The sequence below is a fragment of the Pollachius pollachius genome, assembly GCF_949987615.1.
Source record: "Pollachius pollachius genome assembly, chromosome: 1".
Classification (NCBI taxonomy): Eukaryota; Metazoa; Chordata; class Actinopteri; order Gadiformes; family Gadidae; genus Pollachius; species Pollachius pollachius.
Window position 1 is genome coordinate 17,957,210 of NC_136934.1, and position 24,671 is coordinate 17,981,880.

At 48.7% G+C, this 24,671-nt stretch overlaps 3 protein-coding genes across 11 annotated transcripts in view; 1 reads left to right on the forward strand and 2 right to left on the reverse strand.

The window, feature by feature from the left end:
- The first annotated feature begins 9 nt into the window (after positions 1–9).
- On the forward strand, positions 10–2,594 carry spaw (southpaw). Its single transcript, XM_079740126.1, has 3 exons — positions 10–297; positions 966–1,783; positions 2,064–2,594. Exons 1-3 carry the CDS (start codon positions 21–23, stop codon positions 2,214–2,216), a joined length of 1,248 nt encoding a protein of 415 aa, XP_079596252.1. The 5' UTR covers positions 10–20; the 3' UTR covers positions 2,217–2,594.
- A 2,138-nt stretch (positions 2,595–4,732) lies between these two features.
- Positions 4,733–7,158, reverse strand: eif4ebp1 (eukaryotic translation initiation factor 4E binding protein 1). Its single transcript, XM_079740179.1, has 3 exons — positions 6,789–7,158; positions 5,390–5,572; positions 4,733–5,189 (listed from the first exon to the last, which is right to left on the reverse strand). Exons 1-3 carry the CDS (start codon positions 6,922–6,924, stop codon positions 5,158–5,160), a joined length of 351 nt encoding a protein of 116 aa, XP_079596305.1. The 5' UTR covers positions 6,925–7,158; the 3' UTR covers positions 4,733–5,157.
- A 985-nt stretch (positions 7,159–8,143) lies between these two features.
- ank1a (ankyrin 1, erythrocytic a) overlaps positions 8,144–24,671 on the reverse strand; it is a 56,050-nt gene continuing 39,522 nt past the window's right edge. For 4 of the 9 annotated variants that reach the window (XM_079740015.1, XM_079740014.1, XM_079740011.1 and 1 more), the window contains exons 38-43: positions 19,386–20,058; positions 18,661–18,988; positions 15,273–15,356; positions 14,701–14,853; positions 13,245–13,343; positions 11,687–11,750 (exon numbers count right to left, since the gene is read on the reverse strand). In XM_079740015.1, coding sequence (XP_079596141.1) covers positions 13,272–13,343; positions 14,701–14,853; positions 15,273–15,356; positions 18,661–18,988; positions 19,386–20,058 — 1,310 coding nt within the window. In that variant the 3' untranslated portion in view covers positions 11,687–11,750; positions 13,245–13,271. Of the gene's footprint in view, positions 11,751–13,244; positions 13,344–14,700; positions 14,854–15,272; positions 15,357–18,660; positions 18,989–19,385; positions 20,059–24,671 lie in introns of all 9 variants that reach the window. The other 5 variants (XM_079740017.1, XM_079740016.1, XM_079740013.1 and 2 more) reach the window with 3 other exon arrangements.

A 24,671-nucleotide genomic window follows, 5' to 3' on the forward strand; every position in this document is an offset into this window, starting at 1 on the left:
CATTTCTTGTCTCCGCTGAAATGGAGGTTGCGTTACTGTGTTTGTCGGGGGCACTCCTGGCCCTCTGCCCCAGAGCCCTCTCCCTGACCCAGGGGCCCGTCCACGCCAGCCCCAGCCCGGGACCCGGGATCCTCTCGTCATCCCACCGTGTCCCGTACCCTCTGTACATGATGCAGCTGTACCGCTCCTTCCAGACGGGGGACCCCACGGCGGCGCCCGGGGCTGGAGACGCTCCGGGGACCAGCCGCAACCGGCCGTCCTCCCAGTCTGACTCCGTCCTGAGTCTGATGGCACAGGGTGAGCTCACATTTGTTTGGCTTCTTTATGTTTCTTATTTTTCTAGGTATTTTCGTACTACTTAAAATACTAGTATCAGTGTTATGCAAGGGTGTACTGTTTGACATTGCTCCCTGCTTTCATTAGTTGGAAGTAACCATTGCTACTTGGAATCCTTTCAATTGACCCTCTGTAAGGAGCAGTGAGGACTCGGGGCACATTGGTCCGTGATCAGGGGGTTTCACCCCAGATCCTCTCCATCCTTCACTCCTGCTTTAGTTCTGAGCTCTTATCTCTCTTATCTGACCCGTTCCTCTCTGCTGCCCTCGAGCGTCAAAGTGCTTATTCCACTTTGAAGGGCCATCCCTGTTTTATGTGACAGGGTGTGTGTATTAGCTGCTCAGACGTCTTAGCGTGGGGGGGTTGAGTACACATCCTGCCCTGATCCTCCCACCACCCTGACTGACATTTGTCCACACTTGTCTAGAAGTGACAGCTCCGGAGGGAGAAGGAGTTGTCTGGCAACTGGACGGGTTGAGGGTTCAAAACTCTGCTCCTCCAGGCTAAGGTGGGATGTGAGCAGGACAATTTAACTTGTTAATGAGGGTTAATATTGAGAGTTCTTTGAGCCGTCACGGTGGAAGCACAGTCAGCCGGAACCATCCATTCATGTTCCTGTCTTGTTCCAGGCTGCCTCCAGGTGGGGGACAGATGGACCATCACCTTTGACATGTCCTCGGTCGCCGCCGGTGACCCGGTGCAGTGGGCGGAGCTCCGTGTCCGGCTGCCGGCATTTTCGGCCTCGCCCCGCGTCACCGTGGATGTCTATCACTCCCCCAGGCAGAGCTGCTCCACGGGCCCCCTCTCCAGACCCTGTCCCCGGGGGGAGGGCCTCCACCTGGGCAGCTTCGTCGCCTCTCCCAACAGCACCCTGCAGTCCTCCTGGAGGGTGTACGACGTGACCTCCCTGCTGACGCTCTGGCTTCGTCAGGGCGACCGGCCCGGAGGGGCCTCAGCCGGGGTCCTGCCTCCCGGGGCTGAGGACGGGAGTGGGGCCCAGGAGGAGGAGGAGGAGGAGGATGCAGAAGCCAGCGGAACACGAGGAGGGAGACGTGGGCAGAAGCGTCACCCGGCCGCGGGCCGCGTCATGATGGTCGTCTACTCCACCCACCAGCCGCCCGCCGAGGGCAGCGGCGCCCGCAGCCTAATCCGGGCCGTGGACCGCTCCAAGTACGTGGGCCTGGCCCGGGGGCAGGCCCGACGCCACAAGAGGAACCGCATGGACCGGATCCGCCTGGCGGACCACGAGGCGGCAGCGACAGCGGCCCCCCAGGAGGCCGGCGGGGGGGCGCTGTGCCGAAGGGTGGACATGATGGTGGACTTCGAGCAGATCGGCTGGGACGAGTGGATCGTTCACCCCAAGCGCTACAACGCCTACCGCTGTGAGGGGTTGTGCCCCACGCCCCTGGACGAATCCCTGCAGCCCACCAACCACGCCTACATGCAGGTAAGCCTCCTGCCGTCTACAGCCACGTCTGTCTGTCTGTCGCTCTCTGACATGTTGGTCCTGTCCCAGAGTCTCATGTTGTCCATGTTGCTGACATGTTGGTCCTGTCCTAGAGGCTCATGTTGCTGACATGTTAGTCCTGTCCCAGAGTCTCATGTTGTCCATGTTGCTGACATGTTGGTCCTGTCCCAGAGTCTCATGTTGTCCATGTTGCTGACATGTTGGTCCTGTCCCAGAGGCTCATGTTGTCCATGTTGCTGACATGTTGGTCCTGTCCCAGAGTCTCCTGCGGCTCCACCAGCCTGAGCGCGTGTCCTGCCCGTCCTGCGTGGCCACGCGCCTCGCCCCGCTCTCCATGCTGTACTACGAGGACGACGACGTGGTTCTGCGACACCACGAGGACATGATGGTGGAGGAGTGCGGCTGCCACTGAGACCCCCAACACAACGAGGACATGATGTTGGAGGGATGCGGCTGCCACTGAGACCCCCAACGCCACGAGGACATGACGTTGGAGGGGTGCGGCTGCCACTGAGACCCCCTACACCACGAGAACATGATGTTGGAGGGGTGCGGCTGCCACTGAGACCCCCAACGACACGAGGACATGATGTTGGAGGGGTGCAGCTGCCACTGAGACCCCCAACGCCACGAGGACATGATGTTGGAGGATTGCGGCTCTCACCGAGACCTCAAGAGATCCTCAGGGGTGACAGGCTGATGAGCAGCAGATTCAACTCATGTAATGCACCGAGCATGATAATCTTTGTAAATAAAAAGAATATATATAAATATATAAAGATAAAACTGGGTGCTATATCATGCTGTTTCAGTTTTCTCCATGTCATTTTTTTAAATATTTATAGTATGTGTGAATGTATATTTTTGTACAAACAATGGGATAAAAAATAAATAAATGGAACCAAATATCATGCTTTTTTTGTATTGCTTCTATTATGATGTATTTATATATAACATATGGTGTAATAATTGTAATAACTAACTTTAGACAAAAGAATGCCATGAGGACACTTTTAATTGGACAACGCAGCTTGCATTGTGAAAACCTAGTGAAGAAACAGTCATGGCTCTGAGAAGGTCAGCGTTTATCTGCCCTCTTCACCTCTAATCCACATCTCGGTTGAGGAGGGCCATCACAGACCCATCATTAGACAACAGGGAGGGGGTCTGTGTTTGGTGAGATCAAACGGCCATGAGGAACCAACACGAGGTCATCGTTGAGGAGGCTGAAGACCAGTAGCCTTGTTTGTTTGAGGGGGGTGGGGGAATGCAGGAAACAGAGGTGTCATGGTGGGGAGGGGGAGGGGGATGTCAGACCCAGGCTCCTGCAGAATGCCATAAGGCAGAGAGAAGAGTAAATGTCTGCACACTTCAAACGCACGGCTACTGTGTGTGTGTGGGGGGGGGGGGGGGGGGGGGGGGGGGGGGGGGGGGGGGTCATCTTAGCCAATGACTACAATACACATATGCATGCACACACTTCCTTGGTAAAGTTGAATTACAAAAGAAGTTAACTTGGTGAAGTTAAGGTATATAACATGGTAGATATTTGATGATGGATAAGGCATATTTGTTGCTCCACTTATTTGATAGTTGTCCTTGTTGGGACATTTGCAGGGTCTGAACTTTCCAACCAGTAGATAATGTGTAAATTCTTCCAAATTAAACATACACTGGATAACTCTTCTCTCTCACCCTTGAGGATATGCTAGTAAGTCACTTTATGGAGAATCCCTCTATTCCTTGTTTATTTGAACATACGTAACTGCTAAGTGTTGTTAAATGATTGATAGGCTAATCTCCTCTATATTTATGCTAATAGCTTCATTAGCAGGTGGATTCATATCAATGACTTTACCCTTAAATGGATTCAGAAATTCCTGTTCTTCAAGAAAGTGCTAGACAGAACCAAGCCTGGTTGTAGATTTTTAGAAATGTCTGGTTTCTGTTTTCATAAGAGTAGTCGCTTGTTTTAAGCCGAAGCCTCCTCTGTGATTTAGGAATGTTGAACACTCATTCAATTTGTTGGGAAATCCTCCAATTAGACTCTTGGGGAGGGGGGGGGGGGGGGGGGGGGGGGGGGGGGGGGGAAAGGAGACTTACTTCAAACACATCCAATGCGTGTATTGAGACTACGCAAACACTGGATCCTCTGCAGACCTTTTGTTTTCTACCCGGTGATATATGACATGTACTGAGGACATGACAGTCATCAAGACAACTGCTGTTAGAGGAAGTGAGAGGCCTTTTAACTGTGTGTGTGTGTGTGTGTGTGTGTGTGTGTGTGTGTGTGTGTGTGTGTGTGTGTGTGTGTGTGTGTGTGTGTGTGTGTGTGTGTGTGTGTATTGACCTCTTACCATAAAGGGCCACTGACTAGTTATCAGAGCAGGGGTCTTTGGGCCAGACCCCTGGTGTTTTAAAGATTACTGATTATTGACCAGCGAGTGGTTAAATACTCTTATTATTTGAATATGTCCATAGGTCAATGTCATAGGTTCACTTTCTAGGTGAGTGTTGTGTGTCATTTGTGTGTGTATGTGTTTTGTTGGAATACGATTGCAAAGGCTGGAATAGCCCCAGCTTAGATGTGATAAGCGAACACACTTTCATGACCGGACGTAAAAAGGCTGAGGAGTTATGCGTCTAAAAATATGAATATTGTTCAGAAAATGTGAATATTGTTCAGAATTCTTTCCTGATCACCTTTTGTATTGGACTCAAGATCATAGGAATCCATCTTGATCTTGATATAAGCATTTAATTCTTTGTGTTTTAAAACACACCTTTTAAGAAGTGAATGGCTCCTGGGGGTATATTTTGGCAGAAAATGTATCCAGGGGGAAGTCCCAGGTTCTTGAGGCTCTTAATCTTGAAGACATTGACACAAGGGACAAGGTAAGTTTTGTTTGCCTTTTTGCCTTTAATGCTTTCTCACCCTAACTCCATGTGATTTTTCTGTTCATGTCATCAACCAACGCATCCGAAACATTCTCTGAATGTGAACAAGCCTTTAACCAGCCTGATCAACAAATGATATTCCGGTCACAACTGGCAAGGTTCAAAAGTGCCTAAACCAGTTGGAATGAAAAAATAAATCTGTCATCTTACGTTTTATTTAAATTGGACCATAGATAAGTGTGTGGCCAGTAAACAGGCTTGAATGATAGTCCTTGGTTTGCATTCCAATTGACCAGAGGAAGCGGTCCGTCCAGCACCAGGCTGGGGGCTCACGGAGGCCCTGAGGAACCGAGCTGAAGGCCCCGCCTCGGCAGGAGAGGAAGGCAGGGGCCCGTCAGGACCCAGATGGTCGCCTGGCTCGGTAGGGGCCTCTTCAGGGTCCCCTCCAGGGGCCACTAGATGTCCATCTCAAACTGGGCCTCATCGCCTTGAGGAGAGCGGGCAGCAGATAGTTCAGTTTAGAAATGGCAGAAAACTGGCAGAGTCAACAAGCTGTATTTACTAATTATCCAAACCAGGAGATACATCTGATAACCTACCTCTTGTCCTGGGCCGCGTACTTAAACAAACAAACCATCTTCATCATCTGCATGTGTGCGTGCGGTGAGTATGTGCATTAACACTTACCAGCAGCCTTGCTGTCAGGTGTCTTGATGACGTTGTTATTGAGAGGTTCTCCGTTCTGGGCCTTGTCTTTAATAGGGGGACTGGTCACCCCTGGAATGTCGGGCAGACCCCGGGGCGGGGTCCTAGCCACCGGGGAGCTGCGACGCTCCAACAGAAACTTACGATCATAGATTATCCTGGTGCCTTTGGGATGAGCAGGGGAGATGCAAACGTTGGGTTAGCATATGCAATCCTTTCTGGTGTTCATGTATTGTGTTTCATCCTGTGTTAATTTTCATGGCGATTCCCATTTGAAAGGGATAATACAACCAATAATAATTACTATAAAACACATATAGGCTAGAATTCTCCAATATTATCACCATTAATATTAGACATGCATCATTTCCCAGTTGATGGAAATGGAGGATCCTGATTCAGAGGCTAACAGTCTCCCTCCTGCACACACCAACAATATCTACAACACACCTGACAGGTGAGAGACACTGACTTCCTGCAGGACTTATCATTTCCTAACTTTAGATAACCAAACTATAACACTATATCCAACTCACAGGAAGGGTTATACGGATTCCTCGATGGAAAGAGGTTGGGTCAGCAGCGATTAATCAACATTCCAGGCCCCCAGGGGTCATTGTGGGGCCCGACGTTTGAAATGAGAAACCATACCAAGCAGGGTAGCCTCCCTTCACATTGTCAGCTACTGTCATCCATTCAATGGACGGTAAAGACTGGCTGGATGGATTGCATTAAAAAATAAATCAAAAATGACTAAAAGACGCCGAAAATATAAAAAATAAATAAAATCACATAAGTACACGGCAATAATTATGTTATATTATTACGTAATTATTTAATTATGTTATTGGTTCATGATTAAACACATTGTGTACATTTCTGTATTCTGAATCCCGATAAACCCATCGTAAATTGACCAAATGTACGCGTGCGCATGCAGAAGCGTATGCACATGCGCAGTACATATAAGGCAAATGCCAGGAGGGCGGGATCGGGACCAGAAGACCCTGGTTAACGCACAGGTTGAATTGACCAATCATGGGTTATTTTGTTTCAAACACACGTTGCCTTGTTTGGCCAATAGCACCATTCGTTACTGACAGGTTAAACCACCATGTGCATTATTAGTGGCACCAGCAGTAGATATTCAACGAATGCAATTACGATTAAACTTTAAATATGAACGATGTAACTGACATCAAGTTCATTCTCCATGTTGTCCCGGTCTGGTCCAAAGTATGAACCCAGCAGGGACGGTCCAATTAACACCGAGCCGTTCAATGGAAGTTCACCACCTAGGCTCCCATAGACACCACAGGAATCAACGCATGGAGACCGGCGACGACTCGAGTTGAGGTCATCAGTCGGAGTGGTTCGTTACCTCCGGGCGTGGTGCTGAACAGGGTCCCCCCGGGGGTCGAGGAGTAGTCCACCTGGGGCATGTGGTCCGCGCTGTTGATCACCACCCGCCGGGTGGGGATGGACTTGGAGGTGGTCTTCAGGCTGCTCTCAGACATGTTGTTTACTAGAATGATCCTCAGCTACCAAACAAACCGTCTACAAGTGTCGATTCACCACAAAGCGTAGCGTTGTCCGCGTCAAAGAGCAGCTAAATACTAATAAATACAATACCGTTGGTTCAAAAGTGCAAACAGACAGTAACAGGAAGCACAACTTGTCACATTACAACACAGAACATGAGAAGAAGTCAGGTCATCTGGAGAACCTGAGCACACGTTCCTTCGCCTTCATGCACCGAATATAGGGAACTAGGAGAAACCAGAGTTGAGTTACTGCGCCCCCTAGCGGAGCAGAACACCATCAGCATGCTGCCGGGGTTAGAGGTTTGGTTGAGTTACTGCGCCTCCTGCTGGAGCAGAACACCGTCAGTATGCGACTAGACGCGCGGCAGCGCGCCGCGCCGCGACGCCCAACTAGGCTTTACGCTACTGTTCTATTCCCTAGCGTCGCCGCCCCTGAAAAAGCGCTTTTTTAAAGCTGTTTGGTAAATCCCGGCTTGATACAATGTCCTTCACATATGGAGATTGTTGATGCACTAGATGAATATTTCCACAATGCAAAAGGAATGAGCAATGAACGTAAATAAAGTGTGTAAAGTGACTAAACCGTAAACAAAGTGCCCGACAGTACTTAAAGTAACTGAATTAATGTGACTTTCATTGTAAGCACAAACAGAGGATCATGGGCATCAGGACCATATATGTAGTCATAAAACAACTGGTATGACAACTGGTTATGGTAGCCTATACCGACTAAGTTTGTTGATCTGCTTCTTTCAAAACATATCACAACGGTGCTGTAGCGCGCCGCTTCCTATTGGTGGTAGGGGCGGCTTTTGACGCGCGTTAAATGCGCACCGCTGCGCTTCGGCGCTGGTGTGTGGCCGGCTTTAGAGGTTTGGTTGAGTTACTGCGCCTCCTGCTGGAGCAGAGCACCGTCAACATGCGAACATGCTACCGGGGTTAGAGGTTTGTTAAACTAGTTGTATTTTGTACATTCCTGCTAATCTTAAATATAAATATACCCCTAATTCCTAAATATACTTCTCGGTTCAATTGTATAATTAAAAGGGTTATACAATAATGAACAAAAGTTAATTGTAGAGACTATGGAACACTTGCAAGTTTCATTCAGTCATACACGCTAAGCAGATAATAACTGTTTGATTTCTTTATTAATTTTGCAAATGTTGAGCTGGTGTACAGAGTAAATTTTTCAACAGATGTCTTCCAATTTTATTTGATTAAAAGGCTTTCACATATATATTTTTTTATTCATATTTGACTCTCCATACCAATAAAAAAAAGCAAACCAACAAGTTAAAATCCCCACAAGGCCCCTATTCCCCCAGGGTGCAGGCATTACCCAGAGCAGGTCCCTGGTAGCTACAGCTGTATGATGCTAAAAGTACATCCATAACATAATTAGAATCCCAGTTGATAAGTAAGGGTGCATAGCATTCTAAGTAAATATATATATATAGAGATTTTTCATATATTTCATATATATATAGCTTTTATGTCAAAAACATATTCTGTGCATGTGCGCAGTTGCATTCCTTAGTATTGAGTAATATGCTATTGCGTTAATAATATCTTCAATCCATTCTAAAAGGAATATACATGTGATCTCTAGTTTTTGCAACAGTATAATATTTTTGCATGAACTCGATGCATGTCTTCGTCTCATTATTCCACAAGTGCAAGGTTTGGTTGGTTGTTCTTCCTCTGGTTTAACACATCTGACGCTCCAATGTCTCCGTGCACTTGTGGCCTTCTCTGTACGACCCGCTGGATAGCGTCTGGTTCCAGACCCCTGCGGACAGCCCTACACCCGGCTGAGAGGCTCTTATTTGGCAAAAGAAGCTGGGTGGGGGCAGCAGTAGTTTGAGGAAGGTTTTGCTGTGTTGAGGGGTAATGCTTGTCGTCTTGAAAGTCTGGTTGCTGAGTGCACCGAGCCAACAGTTAGATCACTAAACGTCCCTCAAGCCTGCTCTCAGAAACACTCAGTCCTCAACGCTCTCTCACACCTCCAGGTCAGGGCTGGCTTCAGGAGTGGTGCTCCTGTTCAGAACTACAACTCATGAAACCACGAGGAGGTTGATATGTTCTATGGTGTTGACGATATGCTCCTTCACCCTTCGAGACAACAGATCTTACAGTCAGGAGCATCTCATAGTGGCCTATTGGACGAGCACAGCCTGTCAGAGTCTATTAACCAGGACCTAAGAATAATAATAAAAACATGTGTTGCATCCAGCTCTCAACCGCTACAAAGCTAATCGTTGACTTTTCCTCATCACTGTGCACCTCAACCGTATTGACTGTTATTGTATTGTATTTTTCAAAATGAAAAATATATTTGATGAATCTGCACCACCAACGTTATCACTTTTGTTAAGTGTCCTATAAAATAAAACCCATTCACACTTAGAATTTAAAAACATTTCTCAATCAAGAAATGCTTGTGAGAAAAATGTGAGAATATCTTGAACAGAAGCCATGGAAGCAGTAAAGAAAAAGTAACACAATTTAGGTGTAGATAATGACTCCGTAAACAATCTTGTGTTTCTCTCGTCATAGAAGATAATCAGTATGTTTCAAATGAAAGGGAAAGCACGGGTGTAAAATAACTGAGTGCCAGGAGTCATCTTCCAAAGGAGAATCGAGCAGTTCTACAGACGTGTATGTTGTGAAGTTACATTCCTCTATGTCATGTCTGGCTGCAGAGTTGAACTAAACCTCGAAGGTGTGCGGTTGTTGAGTCCTTGTGAGTTTACATATTTGTGCGGCAACTAGAACGAGGTGATGGTCCATGAAGTAGGAAAACCGAAGCATCTGGTATGTACAAAAAAACATGCTGGGTGGATCGCTGTCTTGTATGTCGTGAGTTTCTTCTCCAAAAATATTTCTATGCAGTCGCTATATATCCATCTCCTCATTGCATTGCTGAGTTGGTGATTCTTAAAAAACCTTTCTCTTGTGTGTCCGTGTCGCTTTCTCTGTCACGCACACACGTACGTCTGCACACGCAAATAAACAAACATTCAACTTCTTTTGAGCTCAGCATGAATGATATTAAGGCGTAAATAAAGGACACATCCTCCTGATGAGGGATGTTGCAAAACCATGGGCAGCATGACGGGGGATATACAGTTAAACTCAAACTATCCCTGTTCCTTAAACAATACGGCTCCTTAGATAAACAGTAATGTGTTGACATCATTTTTAATAGAAGTGTATAGCTATGGTTAGAAGAGAAAATTAAGTTTGAATATGATATGGGATCACACGCAGCCACACACACGCACACACATCCGCTCATAGTTCTTATTGCTTCTGAAGGTCGGACAGTAAAGTAGGAACTAAAAGGTTTGGAAGTGAGACAAGAACCAGGGCGAGGAAGCAGGTTCCCAGGCTCACAGTAACGGGGTCAGTATAACAGTTTCTCATCACAGTGATCGGCGACTGACTGTCCTTAACTGTCAAGAAAACAAACATTGATGCTCAACACGAGCGCTCAGACACGTTGGACTCCTGCCCTCCAAGCCCCGGTCCAGCTCCCTGACCACATCATAGCTACATTATAACCGTTAGGATTCCCCCCTATACCCAACATCAAAGTGACATCAACAGTAGTTGCTGAAATTCTTTATATGTTTGTACCACCTCCATGAGTACTAATAGCAGTCTACTACTGTAAGGTCAAGATTCACGTCAGACATTAAAGCTACTAAGTGGAGGTGAAATCCTGCCCCCTGTTGGGGGATGACAAGACTGCTGCTACATCTACTACAAAAGGCTGCCCTCAGAGGTCCGAGGGGAGGGACAGGCGGGGGGGCGGAGCCCACTGGTGCCTTCCAGACCATGATCGGTCAGAAGGTGCAGGGTGGCATCTTGTTTAAATCACTAACCCGGACACCAACATAAAGGACCAATAACACAGAGCAACACAACAGAGGTCTGCCTGTTCGCGTGCACATAGGGTTCAGGAGATGTAGATAGAATAATAGTATATATCTTATATATGTATATATATATATATATTATATATATATAGGGTTAGGTTGGAACAAGCCAGATGAACACAAAGTAACACCACAGGTTCTGAAGAGCAGCATGGTGACGGTGTAGGGTCCTAACAACACGAACAACACAAGGTACACATCCCAACACCAGGTTATGTACAGCACAGCTTTCCTTTGGTGGTAGTGTAGCGTACTGGACTTTGAGCACTGGGACGTGGACGTGGTGGTTTGGCATACTGGTCTGTGATGTGGTCCGACCGGCGGGAATATGGAGAGATACAAACCTGTTGCCTAGAGATTATGCAAATTCACACACATTTTTTTCTTTTCCCAGAGTAATGGAGAGAAAGGGCCAGTCTGACGAACCCTACGTGGCATTAGAGCCTAGACGTCCTCTCCGGCCCCCCCCACCCTAGATCTCTCTGTACTGGTAGCTAAAGACAGGCCATGCAGCAGCAATCAGCATGCTGAACAGATAACAGGAAGCACGTTTTGGTTGCTTTTTTTGTTTGTTTGAGTTTGGTTTGGTTTTTTTTGTACGAAAAAATCATGCGTCTAACCTAGAACCCCATGTTCTTTTTTTTAGAGTTTCTTAAAAAAAAAAAAGGAAGTAAGAAAAAACGACAGTAGATCCACTTCCTGTTGGCGGCGCTGATGGTAGCGTGGCCGCTAGCTGTGTGTACGTTTCGTCGGTGTCCGCTGTTCCTCCGAGGAGGTCTCTCCGCCACCCCCCGTTGTCCGTCATGTGTCTATGTAGGATGGTTTCGGTGAGGTTGGGAGATCCTGTGGGGAGCCCTGTGTGTGGAGAGAGACACGACAGCCTAAAGGACGAGTCCCGCAGACCCTAACCCCGAGAGGAACAAACTGCCCAGGCTCCACATGCAAACTGCAGTTAACAGACAACAGCCTTGCAGGATAATTTTACCGGTGTAATTTCGACCTTTGATCATTTCCCAGGCCTTATGAAATGTTTGTAAGACCTGGGAAATATCTTCCCTTTCAATAGAAGGTGTGTGAAATGCAACACTTCTCATTGGTAGATGATCGAGGGAGAGAGGGAGCAGAGAGGGAGGGAGGTTATTTGGTTTAGATTCAAAATGTTGCTTCCCTTCTTTAGAACTCTCACATCCTATCTATAGCATCTTCACCGTGGAGCTTGTGGGAAAGCCCTTGGAATGGTGTAGAAGAAGGCAATCCATCCTTTTCCAACTACAGCCCATTTATATCCACATTGAAATCACACCACTTCCACTCTGATCCTGTTATGTTTAATTAAACAGTTGAATTAGCTAAAACGGCTGGCTCTTTCTAAGCTTCATTAGGCTATACATTATTGATGCCATTCTGAGCGACACCGAGACAGACCTTAGCTCCATCTCTCCCCTCACCATCTGGGCTACTAAACCATAACCTGGAACACTGTGCATTGTCCACACTGTGGAAGACAAGGGAAAGCTCCAAAACAGAGGTAAATTACACCGGTATGGTCATTAGAAATAGTTTTCAGTCGATAGTATTATCACGGGGTGGTCTTGAAGCTAAAGGGATATGTGGTAAGTCTGCATTGTCTTGTCTATGTTCACAGTACTGAACCCTAACTTAGTGTGAACCAGTTACTGGAGCTCTCAGTGATGGACACTCAACATTGTGTGGGTCGAAATGTGAGTCATCTGATGATTGCAATGGTTTTAAAGTTAGAGAGGACAGGAAGCGACCTTGAGGGTCATATACATTATACTTTAAGAGATCTCTCTCACTCAAACACACACACACACACACACACACACACACACACACACACACACACACACACACACACTATAATTGTAACTTCACTAAAGTCTCTATGGGTCAACTATCAGATTCCATATAACAGGCCTGCTATATAAATCAATGCTAGAATGAATTGAGTAAGAGTTTACAGTCTAATGTATAGATACTTAATTAGTATTGTTTACAATAAGTATACAATATAATCTATAGCAATGCCAAACTACAGTACTAAATCAGTATTGACAATGTAAACAGCAAAATATCTCTAAGTGGATTTGTGCAGTTTGATATTAGTCCTTACCATGTTTTCACTACAGCATATATAGATATATAGATACAGATATATGGCCGATTAGTGGACTGAGTTAGTTAACACAGTTCACATATAAAACACGTTAGCATGATACCATTAGCATCACATCAAAGGCACATTCAGCAGCCGCATTTAACCCGGGAGGCGAGTTAAATGTCTAGCCCCGTCCACAGCTGCCCGGGGCGGGGCTGGGGGTCTGGTACCTGCAGGGCTCCGCCCCTCTGTCTGCCTCACTGCTTTACCCGCCGCAGAGTGGCACACTGCACTATCTGAGCCCCTTTCTTCACATCCATAATATCCGGCTACAGGCAGGGGAAGAGGGGGTTGTGGGAGGGGGGAGGGGGGAGGGGGGGGTTAGTGAGGTCGGGGGGGAGGGGGTGGGGGTGGGGGGGGATTCAACCAAGAGAAATGGCAAGAAGGGAGGGGTTGAAAAAGAAAGCAGGACACATTGGCAGGAGGAAGAGGAAGGGAGTGGGGACAGATGAGGAAGAGGAAGGGAGGGGGGGGGACAGATGAGGAAGAGGAAGGGAGGGGGGGACAGACGAGGAAGAGGAAGGGGGGGGGGGACAGACGAGGAAGAGGAAGGGAGAGGGGGTCAATTGAGGAAGAGGAGCACAGAGGCAGAGTGCAGTAAGAGTTGAAAGGCAGGCGAGCGAGGGCAGAAAGGATGGGAGGGGCGGGAGAGAGAGAGACAGGGAGGAAGAAGAAGAAGGGAAACGTTATGAGCAACATCTCTGGGATCAAGCAGTCAGGGATCAGTAGTATTTGCCCAGAGTGTCTTTGTTCAATGGTGACAGGTGAAGTTAGTGGACCAGCTAAACTTCATGAGGACGCTTTTTATTGGCCTTCAAACTGGTAAACCTTTTCAATGTGAATCATCCAGGCTGATTGAAAAGTATTTCTGGATGGTGTTTGGTTACATGGGGTCTGCTGGGGTGGTTCATATTACATGCAGCGACCAAAGATTCATTAGGACTAGTAGCTCAGAGGAAACGCTCTCCAATCAGAGAGGATATGGCTTTCATGATCACAACAAGATGGTCCACCATCCACCATTAGAGGCCCAGCATGGAGACTGTAGGACTAGTGACCCCTGGTACTGCTTTTGTCGTTCCAATAAGAGGTCAAAGTAATAAATAAAACTGATTGGGTGCAGAGGTTGAAAATGGGGTGGACGGCGGGCTACAACTAGATTGGAAAAGGGTTCATGGGTGGTGTTTGAAAAGGGTTCATGGGTGGTGTTGGAAAAGGGTTCATGGGTGGTGTTGGAAAAGGGTTTAATGGTTGTGTTGGAAAGGAGGTTCGGCATTCACACCTTGACACAGGTACACTCAGCGAACCTCTACGTCCATCTCTATGTAACCGTTACCACATCTATAACCGTGTTCACCGCATGCTCTTCCCTTTGAGCCCTGAACGTACAATCAATCCATCCTGAAGGTTGGCTGACGTTTAATTTGAATGATTTTAGAAAAACAGGATGAACGGACAATATTAGAAACACAATGAGGGCAGCATGGAGCCTCAGGGCTCGCTCTACGCTAGGGACTCTGGCCTACATGGAGCTCAGAGTCCCAGCAGGGGGTCTCCTTGGGGACCGGGGGTCCTGGTTAGTGAGTCCCAGGGAGGGGGTCGCTGGGGCGTGGATCAGTGGCCCACCTTGCTGCTGTCGCGACCCAGGACGGCGTAGTTCATGAGCTGCTCCAGGTCGCCCTCCATCTCGTTGGTGTCCTCCAGAGAACCCTCCAGGCTTCCCTCCTGACCCCCCTCCTCACCTGACCCCTTCCCTCGGCGCACAACCTTACGCACAATCTAACCAACACACGCGCAGCCACGCAATGTCCGATACGGGTACACACACACACACACACACACACACACAGGAACCCATACAGGGGAACACACACACATACACAAACACATACACACACATGCATGTACACAAACACACACACACAAACACACACACAAACACACACACACACACACACACACACATACACACACACACACACACACACACACACATAAGCATACACATACAGACACACACATATGCACACCCGTCCGGTGGAGAGAATGAGCAGTGGGGGGTACAGACGGAGGTGGCAACATGGAGAGAGTGGAAGAAGAGATGGAATAACAGAACGGTGAGGGTAGGTTGTGAGCTGCAGAGTATAAAGGCTGAAGATGAGCACAGACGTCTCGTCAGGACACAAGAGAACTCGAACCTTCTTAGTGACGATGTTTCCATGTTCATCCGTGAACTGCTCCTCACTCACGTGCTCCCCAGCGAGGTCCTCCACCTCATCGCCCTGCACACAACAACACAGACACCAGGTTACGGGCTGCCTTGACCACAGCGCCGCTACAATAAGTGACCAGGCCCAGACACGGAGAACATCCGGAAGGCTAGCTGCGGAGGGCCGGGTGGCCCTGGTTTGGGGCCGAACCTGAACCTCCTCCTCTGGATGCACTCAGGTCCACAGGGCCATGAGTTCAGATGCTCAACGTGTGCTAATGTCTGTATAACGTATGTGTGTGTGTGTGTGTGTGTGTGTGTGTGTGTGTGTGTGTGTGTGTGTGTGTGTGTGTGTGTGTCTGTGTGTGTTTGTGTGTGTTTGTGTGTGGTTATAGAGCTTGATAGAGCTGATGTAAGTAAGCCGACATGCCTCAGCACACAATGCAGATCAGGGCTCTGGAATGAGGAGTGCTTTAAATAGTCCCGTAATGAATGTACGTATTTACACACCACGGCCGTGCCTGCTAGCATGTGGGGGTGAGGCGTCATGGGGGTGAGTAGACAGAGGGGTGAGGCGTGGGGCTGCTTCAGAGAAGCATGCTAAACCAACAATAGAGATCACTGGAGTCCCCTAATACTCTCCTCCGTGCCGTTAGCCTGATTAAACAGTGGATAATGAGGCTCAGATCATGATGTTATTATGCTCACATTTCAGCAGAACACCGCTCCTCTATTTATACGATCAGCAGGACAGCAAAGGGGCTTACAATCTGAGTAAAGCCCCGCAGCGACAGGGTTTAGTATCTCTGCTGGAACCATGGAGCAAACTAGTGAATGCCAGGAGAATGACTGAGCTGGGGAAACTTGGCCATAATCTCAATATCTATGTTAAATACCAGTATCAGAAATAGGTTCAGAGTCCAAGCCAGGTTTGGCATCCATTCCCGCACTAAACAAACACAACTCTCACGCAAGCACATTACCAAACCAATCAGTTAACAAAATACCGTCTTTGAACGGCTGAACCTGTATTTGCCAGCTGGATATGTCTGGCGTCTGTAGTGCCTCTCCACTACTGTACCACAGAGGTCAGCTACAGGAGCAGCTCTGTCTACTGCCTTTAGGAGCGCCTGGTCTTTTTGTGGCTGCAGGGTCGGTCAGCTCATTGCCAGAAACACGCCCCTCAACTCGTCGAGAACCAAACCACGACCAGACCTTCACATCGACCCGTACAAACACCCCGCGCTCCCCTGTCCTCTGGGAGAAACAGAAGCAACACATCCTCAACCACCCGCAATGCCTTTCAAACCTCTTTCACGTCAAACATCCAATCCATGCACGTCAGATCCGTGCATGTCAGACTGTGCACGTCAGAGCTGCGCACGTCAGATCCGTGCACGTCAGATCCGTGCCTGTCAGACTGTGCATGTTAGAGTGTGACCAGGGCTCCTTCCCCCCGGGCCGGTCCCTCCTCTCCGTCGTACCTTGAGGATGACTCGCCGGCGGACCACCCTGGTGGTCACGTTCTCCTCTTCGTCAGCCACTCCCTCCCCCTCCCCCAGCTGGCGGTCAAGCTGAGCGTGCACGTAGGAGAGCACGGAGCGCACGGCCCCACTGGCAATGTGGAGGACGTTCTGGCAGCTGATCACCAGGAAGGCCAGCAGCACCAGGCTGAACAGCAGCTCGGTCACCAGGGCCCACATCGTCTCCCCTTCTCTTCCTCGTCACCAATCCAACAAAGCCAACCTTCCTCCTTCACAACAGCAGCAACACCCGCCCGTCCCTCAAAGCCTGTCTGTACCTGCAAGCTGGGATCTCAACCTCTCAGTTTCCCATCTATATCCGTGAGAGTGGTGATGGTGGTAGATAAAAGTGTACTCCCAGGCCTTGTTCTTTGGAAAAGCAACCACCAGCTCCAGCTGAGGCAGCTATTCCATGGGAGTGGGCCCTCGTCTCTGCTGTCCCTCCTGCCCTCTGCCAGTTGGTCGGGGGGAATGGCTAGCCCATGACACTAAATCCAGACAGCCACGACCTAAGCAGGATACTATTTCTCTCTCTCTCTCTCTCTCTCTCTCTCTCTCTCTCTCTCTCTCTCTCTCTCTCTCTCACTTTTGTCGCTCTACCACTCCAGTTTTGTTCTATATCCATTTGCATGCTCTGCAGCTAGCGGTGATGCTGCTACCACACTCTCACACCCTCTGCTTATGGGAATAGCAGACACGTGTACACACAAACCCCAGTCCCCGTTGTGGCAAAGTGGAACTCAGCGGTCCCACTCAGCGAATCGAGCTAAAGCCAGACTTCCTCATGGGTAGTTAGGGGAAGGGTTAGGGTTCGGGTTAGGGGTAGGGTTTGGTTTAGGGTTAAGATTAGGGGTAGGGGTATGGGTAGCAAACCCTACAGACACCCACTGTCCTCCAATTCCAGCATGGCCCCCTGGTCGTGGCCGTTTGAGTTTTCCAGTGGCCATGTCCTGTGCGGTGCGTTGTGCCAGGGTGGGAACACATGACAGCTCAGGATGGGATCCCATTACAGAGAGGGACAGCGAGAAGGTCTGCTATATTTGGCAAGACGTGATTGTTGATGCCCATGTTGGGGCCTGGTCCGGTGTGTTTGTGTACGTTTCTGGGTGTGGGTTGTGTGTATGTGTGTGTGTGTGTGTGTGTGTGTGTGTGTGTGTATGCTTGAGCATTTGCTTGCATTACTGTTTGTAAATATCTTATCTACCGATGTAATATTATAATATTAAGCACAAACCTTTAAAACAGGGAAAATACAGCTACTAATAGAAGACCACTACTAGGTAGGAGTCTAGTCAGCATGGAGGTAGTTCTCTGTGACTGACCGGTATATAAATACAGAATGACTGCTGCTCCTGAAAAAGGTTCAGGGACCCTGGACCAAGACATACCATGTCCAAAGAAATGAAACAGCTGTACAGCTGCTTATTTACTGTAATCTGATTGGACTCAGCATCAACTGGGTAAAAGTTGAAATGGTTTGAACTGAGGTGGGTCTTCTAGGTCCATGGTAGAGTGACTGCTAGGTGGGGCTTCAGCGCTCAACAGAGGAACATATGGCAACGCCGGTCATGTGTTGACCTTGACCAGACTTAACCTTCCCGGTCGTCATGGTAGTGTTTCTTGAATCAGCCCAGATCTGGGAAGGCTATTCTTATTGTGTTGCCACAATATGCATTATCATCGAGCATCTGGTTGGATATTCCCATTTTAAATTCAACCAATCACAGTACAGTCCTCATGTGTTGCGTCACGCTATTCTTCCTTGTGTTTCCGTGATTGGCCGATGTCACAGCCAGTGATCAAGGTCTTTGTATTCTAGCTCTACAGCCATGCGGTCTCAGTTAGTCCTCTCACCTGGCCCCTGAGGCGGACGTCATCCCAGGTCCTCAGGTCCGGGACACGGTGGGGGAACCCCAGCCCCTTCTCAAAGGGCTGCGTGCCTCTGAAGTGTCCTCTCAGGATCTCCGAGTGGCCCATGTCCCTCACCGGCTGCAGCAGGGCCTCCTGGGACAGGCGCACCGGGTCTGCGTCCCGCACCGCTGACGCCACGCCGTCTACGGCCTGCCGGGGCCTGGCCTGGGTGCCCACCCATGCCTGGGTGGGGTCAGTGACGGGCATCCAGCCGGGCCCTGTCTGCTCCTGCAGGTAGGACAGAAAAGATCCACCGCCTCCACTCCCTGACCTGGGGACGGGACAAGGCGCACGGTTAGGACACTTCGGGGGGAGTCGGATCGCGGACAACATCGGCATTGGAAGGAGGGAAGAGTTCCGTTTGTTAGCAAGGACGACAAACACCAACAGAGCGTCACTGTTTCACGCGGTCCTGCAGCACAGCCTTCAGGGGAACACACTAGCTTAATGCCGTACTCATCAGTCGTCATAAACACGCTAACCAGGAGAGCTGCTTCACAGGTGCTAATATTTTAGCAAGCGAGACTATAAATCCTAAAGCGTTGGAGGAAAGTAGTGATAATCACCAGACAGTTACAGTCACATAATTTACACTCCGCACTGCGAGCCGCCTGAAGGACTCTTGGCGTTTGACAGCCCGCCCGTCAGATGCCAGCGTTCAGACTCACCTGTCGGCGCTCCGGTCCGTAACATTGCTCAGACCTGGGGACTCGCTCAGCCGCGCGTACACCCTCTGCTGTCCTGCAACGAGAGAAAGCCCTTCCTCTGAGCCCGGCCCTCCTTGTTCTCTTCCTCCTCCTCCTCCTCCTCTTCCTCCTCCCCTGGTTCCATCTTCGCTGTTCATGCTCGCAAACGCCAAAGCCTCCGAATTGACCTCTGACCCCTGACCGTGATTCAGTCCGTTGGCGTTGAAGCCGGCAATGGTGCCCCCCAGCGAGCCAGGCGTGGCGGTGGCGGTGCTCAGCGAGTCCACGCCCATCTCCGAGTCGTCTTCGGCCAGCTCTATGGAGCCGTGGCTCAGCCCCGCCCCGCCCCCGCCCACGCTGGCCTGGCTGGGGGGCCGGCCCGGGCCCCCGTGGGGCGTGCCCGGCGTGCCCTCCAGGTCGTCGGCGTGGCTGCACTCCAGCGAGGAGTCCTCCACGGCCACCAGGGAGGGGCTGTTGCCCGAGGGCCACACCTGCACGTCGGACATCTCCATGAGCGTGTCTTCCTCGGTGGTGGCGATGGGCGCGCACTCCAGGCTGGAGACCTCCTGCCAGAAGGGCTCGGCGCCCAGCGGCGAGGGCAGGCTGTACTGCATGGAGGCCGGTGAGAGGAGCTCGTCCTGCACCAGCCCATAACCTGGAGCGAGACACAGAGAGGCACACTGACATGGGCCCCCCTGCCCGCCACACCTTACCCCCCTGGGCCCCGGGACCCCCCGCGAGTGGGGCGGGGCGCTGTGGTGGGAGTGTTGGGGGCGGGGGTGGGGGTGCCCCTGCACATGGGCAGGGGGGTTTGCCCAGGACGCAATGGGAAGGGGGAGCAGGGAACGGGGGGGAAGGGGGGAGAGACAAACATGGCTGAAGTAAAAGGTGCAGGAAGCTCAGGGTAGAGGGAGCAGAAGGCGGAAGTGGATGAGTAACCAATCACTCGAACCAGCCCACAGGGACAGCACCAGAACACAGGCTCACAGAGATGGTTGTGCTCAAATTAGCACCAGAGGATCTCACGAGTCACCTCGCTTGTCACCAATTGCAAAGACCAATCACATGATCCGGTGTTCTCACTGTGAGGTGGTGCTGCTTCTGTGGTCTGATCTCAGTGATTGGTTACGCTCTAAGAAGGATTGTCAAGCCAGATCACAGCCAGCGCTGACAGTTAGCAGAAGCAGACACAGCCAGGGAGACTAGAGGGGGAGAGGGGAAGGGGAGAGAGAGAGGGAGAGGGAGAGAGAGAGAGAGATAGAGAGGGGGGAGAGGGAGGGGGGAGGGAGAGAGAGGGAGGGTCGAGGGAGAGAGAGGGAGAGGAGAGGGGAGACACAGAGAGAAAATATGAAACATAAAACCAAAAATAGTGAATAGAGAGTGAGAAGGGGTGTCTGGCTGTGTCTGAAGCTGCTCTGCACACTGCCCCCTGTCGGAAGAAGGACAGGAAGTTCTTGCCTCTGCCGCTATGTTAGGGCTGGGACACACACCTGTCCAGCAGGGGGAGACATACCCATGCCATGAATACACAGGTTGTTTCTTTCTCATTCCAGTTTTCTTCCTCAAACATACTCGCACGAAGGTACGCACGCGCACACACACATCCATGCATGTCGCAGTATTATAATTTCATTCAGAGACAGGCAGGAGGATATTATTAACCAGGCTGGTTAGCATGCTTGCAGGCAAATTTCTAACAAACTGCAAACCACTGACTCATACTTCATGAACCCATAACAGGTATTTCCCCGTAAACGTTAAATAGAACCCAAATGCAGACACACACAGACCCATGATTGACACATATTCACAAACATACGGTTTTTTCAATCCCTTTCGGTTGGTCTGGGGGACTCAGGGGACTCCTACCACGACTCTAAACCTCCTGAAGAACAAGAGACCCGAGTCCCGGGCTCCATGTGGGGGCCAACAGACCACCATGGAAACCATTCAAGAAGGGGTACTCTGTCAATGTGTGGCCATGTAGATATGTAGATATGATATATATATATATATATATATATATATATATATATATATATATATATATATATATATATATATATGATATTGACTCAAGTTTCTGTCTGGAACAAAGAAAATCTGCTAATTTATTTTCCCAAAGTCACGTGTTCATTGAAGAGTAGTGACCTCATGTTTACGGTGAGAGTTGGTGCAGCAGATTACACAGAGGGACACGGAAAAGGGGCTTTGGTGTCTACTGTCAGTGTGACCACAAAGGTGTATATTCCAGATGAGGGGCATACACATAGGAGGGGGCGAGAGAGAGAAATGGAGAGAGAGAGAGAGAGAGAGAGAGAGAGAGAGAGAGAGAGAGAGAGGGGAGAGCATATTTCTTGTGGTGTCTAAAATGTTTAAAGGCCCGGTTGGCGTAACCTGAGTGGGGCTGGCAGCGACTCTACTGCTGAGGCAGCATCTGATATGAGGGCCAGCAGGAGACCTTGACTGCTTTCCCTGAGCAGAGGAACGTCAGCAGGAGGCTCGGGGTGAACTACAGAACACCAGTAGCTAGCTTTACGCTGCAGCACAACAAGTTCCTTCTGTTTTACGTCAAATTAATGGATTAATGATTCCAGGCTAGTCAAAAATATTGAATGCTTCTCTCCTCCTGTTAAAATGTATGACGCAACTGATGGTGACATTGCGTGCTCCTTAACCTTCAGTAATCTATCTTGCTGAGGGTGGCCAGTTACCTGTCAACATTAGACTATTCTTATCATCGGCTGGACAGGGACAGTGGAAACAGAAATCATAAATAATGTGGTCACAATATTCAATATCAAGAAGGTGTCTGTTATAGAAAGCACAGAAATAACTATTTTGTACTAAAGTCAAATTCCCTGTTGGTTTGACTCACATGACCAAACAAAAGTCACAGCAACATGGTAGTTTGTCCAAGGGTTTCCTTTACGGATCATGGTTCACGTTTAAAATAACCCCACCAACCCTCATGCCACTTCACCACCCTATTTGAATACCCCCAGACCTGGGCTCGGTGTACAGGCCAAGGAAGATGGAGGATTAACTAAAATAACTAAATCGAGACCCTTGTACATCACTGCTTCTCTGCATGGTAAAGCTTCTGCAGTATTGGAAATGGGTATCCAGGAAGACTCAATACAAATACACCTATTATAAACGACCCTGAAAACAAAACTCCCACCACTAAAGATTGACCTTGTTTGTGAGAAAAAAATATATAAATCCAATATAAATGCATTGAGAGAAATGTTTGACTTCAATTAGTGCTTTGGGTCAGAGGAGGAGGTTTAGAGATGTTAAAGATGCTATGAGTTGTGATGATGAGATGGAGGATGAGGACGGAGAGACTGGGCATCGTATTAGGAAGCTAAACACAGGAACACAATAGACTCCCATGTAAATGAATTATGAGACTTAGAAGTAGAAATAGACGTACAGATACTGACACATTGAGACAACAGAGATATAGGAAAACAGTTAGGAACACAGGGAGACACATTGATATGTACAACACTGAAGATGACAGTACAACAGTACAAACGAGGAGCCCACTGTCAAATACACACACAGACATAGAGTCATGGAGGGACATTCAGGTAGAAACATTCATACATGAACACAGTCACGGTTTCCAGTTCTGAAAAAGATTGAAGCCTTTTCTTCTCTTTAACCGTGTATAGGAGCGATACACAGGAGACATGCTCTCAGGTCATTTCCAGGTACGCATGCCTAGCCAGAACCCAACGCTCGCTCATGCAACACTGGGTGCCAATGCAGGTGTTTAAGGACTTAATTTCCCAGAAGCCCATTGTGCAAACTCCTGCCCTCATTTCAGTGTCACCATGCAAACGTATGAGGGGGGAACCTCAAGCTCTCGTGCGCAGTCAGACATGCAGGAGGTCAGGGAGAGAGGAATGTAAAAGGAAGAGGAGACAGAGAGGAGACAGATTAAGATAGAAGAAACCATATGCGTACACAACAAAGGAAACAGGAGGACAGAAGAAATAAAAATAATCAAATAAATCAACAGAGAGCGAGAGAGCGAGAGAGAGAGAGAGGGGGGAGTGAGGGACACCTCCACCCCCAGGTGGGTTCTGGGTATATAATCTGTGTGAAGGGATTTGCTCACAGAGTTTACAGTAAAAAAAAAAAAGAAGAAGAAAAAAGTGTGATTTTCAGTAGAAAAAAATGCTACTAGTGGTAGTCTTAACGTAAAGACAGAAAGATATGGGTCAGAGGTCAATATGAGGTCAGCATGAGGTCAGAGTTCGGAGAGGAGGAGGAGTGAGTAGGAGGTAGAGAAGGGCGACCGGGCTGCAGATGACAAGTCGAGAGGAAACACAGCGACAGTCACTCTCAGGAAGGAACCACGGACCCCTCCAGAAGGACATACAGACGGTCCGCCCCGAGGAACTCACTGATGGCCCATGCATGGCAGGCAGAGAGCTGGAGCTGGAGGTCTACTATATTTACCTAGAATTATTGGGTGCAAGTCATCCTGTTCATAGTAAACAAACTCATGATTTAGGTTAAAATCAAGGAAGATCAGGGTTGTTTCTGAACTCATAGTGGGAATTCATTTCAATAGCTAGATAGCTACACTGGCTTGTTCATGTTGTATACTCTACATTCAGAGGAGGAGAAGAGCCTCTCTGAGCGGGACATGGAGATACAGTACATGTTCCTCTAATGTAGATCTTCTTACGCTGTGATACAAGCAGGGTTTTCCCAATGTATACGAAGCAGAAAGAAGGGTTCAGCGTGTTTAAGACTGCAAATGGCAGCTAACTCACCAAACTACACTTGCGTGTCGTCACACTTTAAATAACTCTGGACCATTCCTTTAAATAACTCTGGACCAGTCCTTTAAATAACACTGGACTATTCTATTTATATATCTATGGACTATCCTTTTAGATAACTATGGACAATTCCTTTGGATAACTATGGACTATTCTCAATAAAATGATTAGAATAAATAAAGCCTTGAATGGACAAATGGTTAATACTGAGGGGGGCATATGATTGGATTTATGATCAGCTCTTGGGGCTGTTCAAAACAAAAAGAGACAAATGCTTGACAGACTGAGATCAGTTTGAAGCAGCCTTGATGTTCCCTGTCATTGTTCTCCCAGTTTAACTCTGGGACACAAACATCTTCAACCAGTCCTTCATGTGTGATCAGCCAGAGACACAACAGCCCTCTAAAAAATAACTCACACAGTGCCAAGGGAGGGCCTTTGAGGTACTGCTAATCAAACAGAT

What these genes read in the sequence shown, in the direction of transcription:
- eif4ebp1 (XM_079740179.1), bottom strand. Translation starts at nt 6,924, where the DNA reads ATGTCTGAGAGCAGCCTGAAGACCACCTCCAAGTCCATCCCCACCCGG. An exon ending in GTTCAGCACCACGCCCGGAG is followed by an intron (nt 5,573 to 6,788) that starts GTAACGAACCAC and finishes CTCATCCCAAAG; the next exon opens with GCACCAGGATAATCTATGAT. An exon ending in ACCTGACAGCAAGGCTGCTG is followed by an intron (nt 5,190 to 5,389) that starts GTAAGTGTTAAT and finishes GCTCTCCTCAAG; the next exon opens with GCGATGAGGCCCAGTTTGAG.
- spaw (XM_079740126.1), top strand. Translation starts at nt 21, where the DNA reads ATGGAGGTTGCGTTACTGTGTTTGTCGGGGGCACTCCTGGCCCTCTGC. An exon ending in CCTGAGTCTGATGGCACAGG is followed by an intron (nt 298 to 965) that starts GTGAGCTCACAT and finishes GTCTTGTTCCAG; the next exon opens with GCTGCCTCCAGGTGGGGGAC. An exon ending in CCAACCACGCCTACATGCAG is followed by an intron (nt 1,784 to 2,063) that starts GTAAGCCTCCTG and finishes GTCCTGTCCCAG; the next exon opens with AGTCTCCTGCGGCTCCACCA.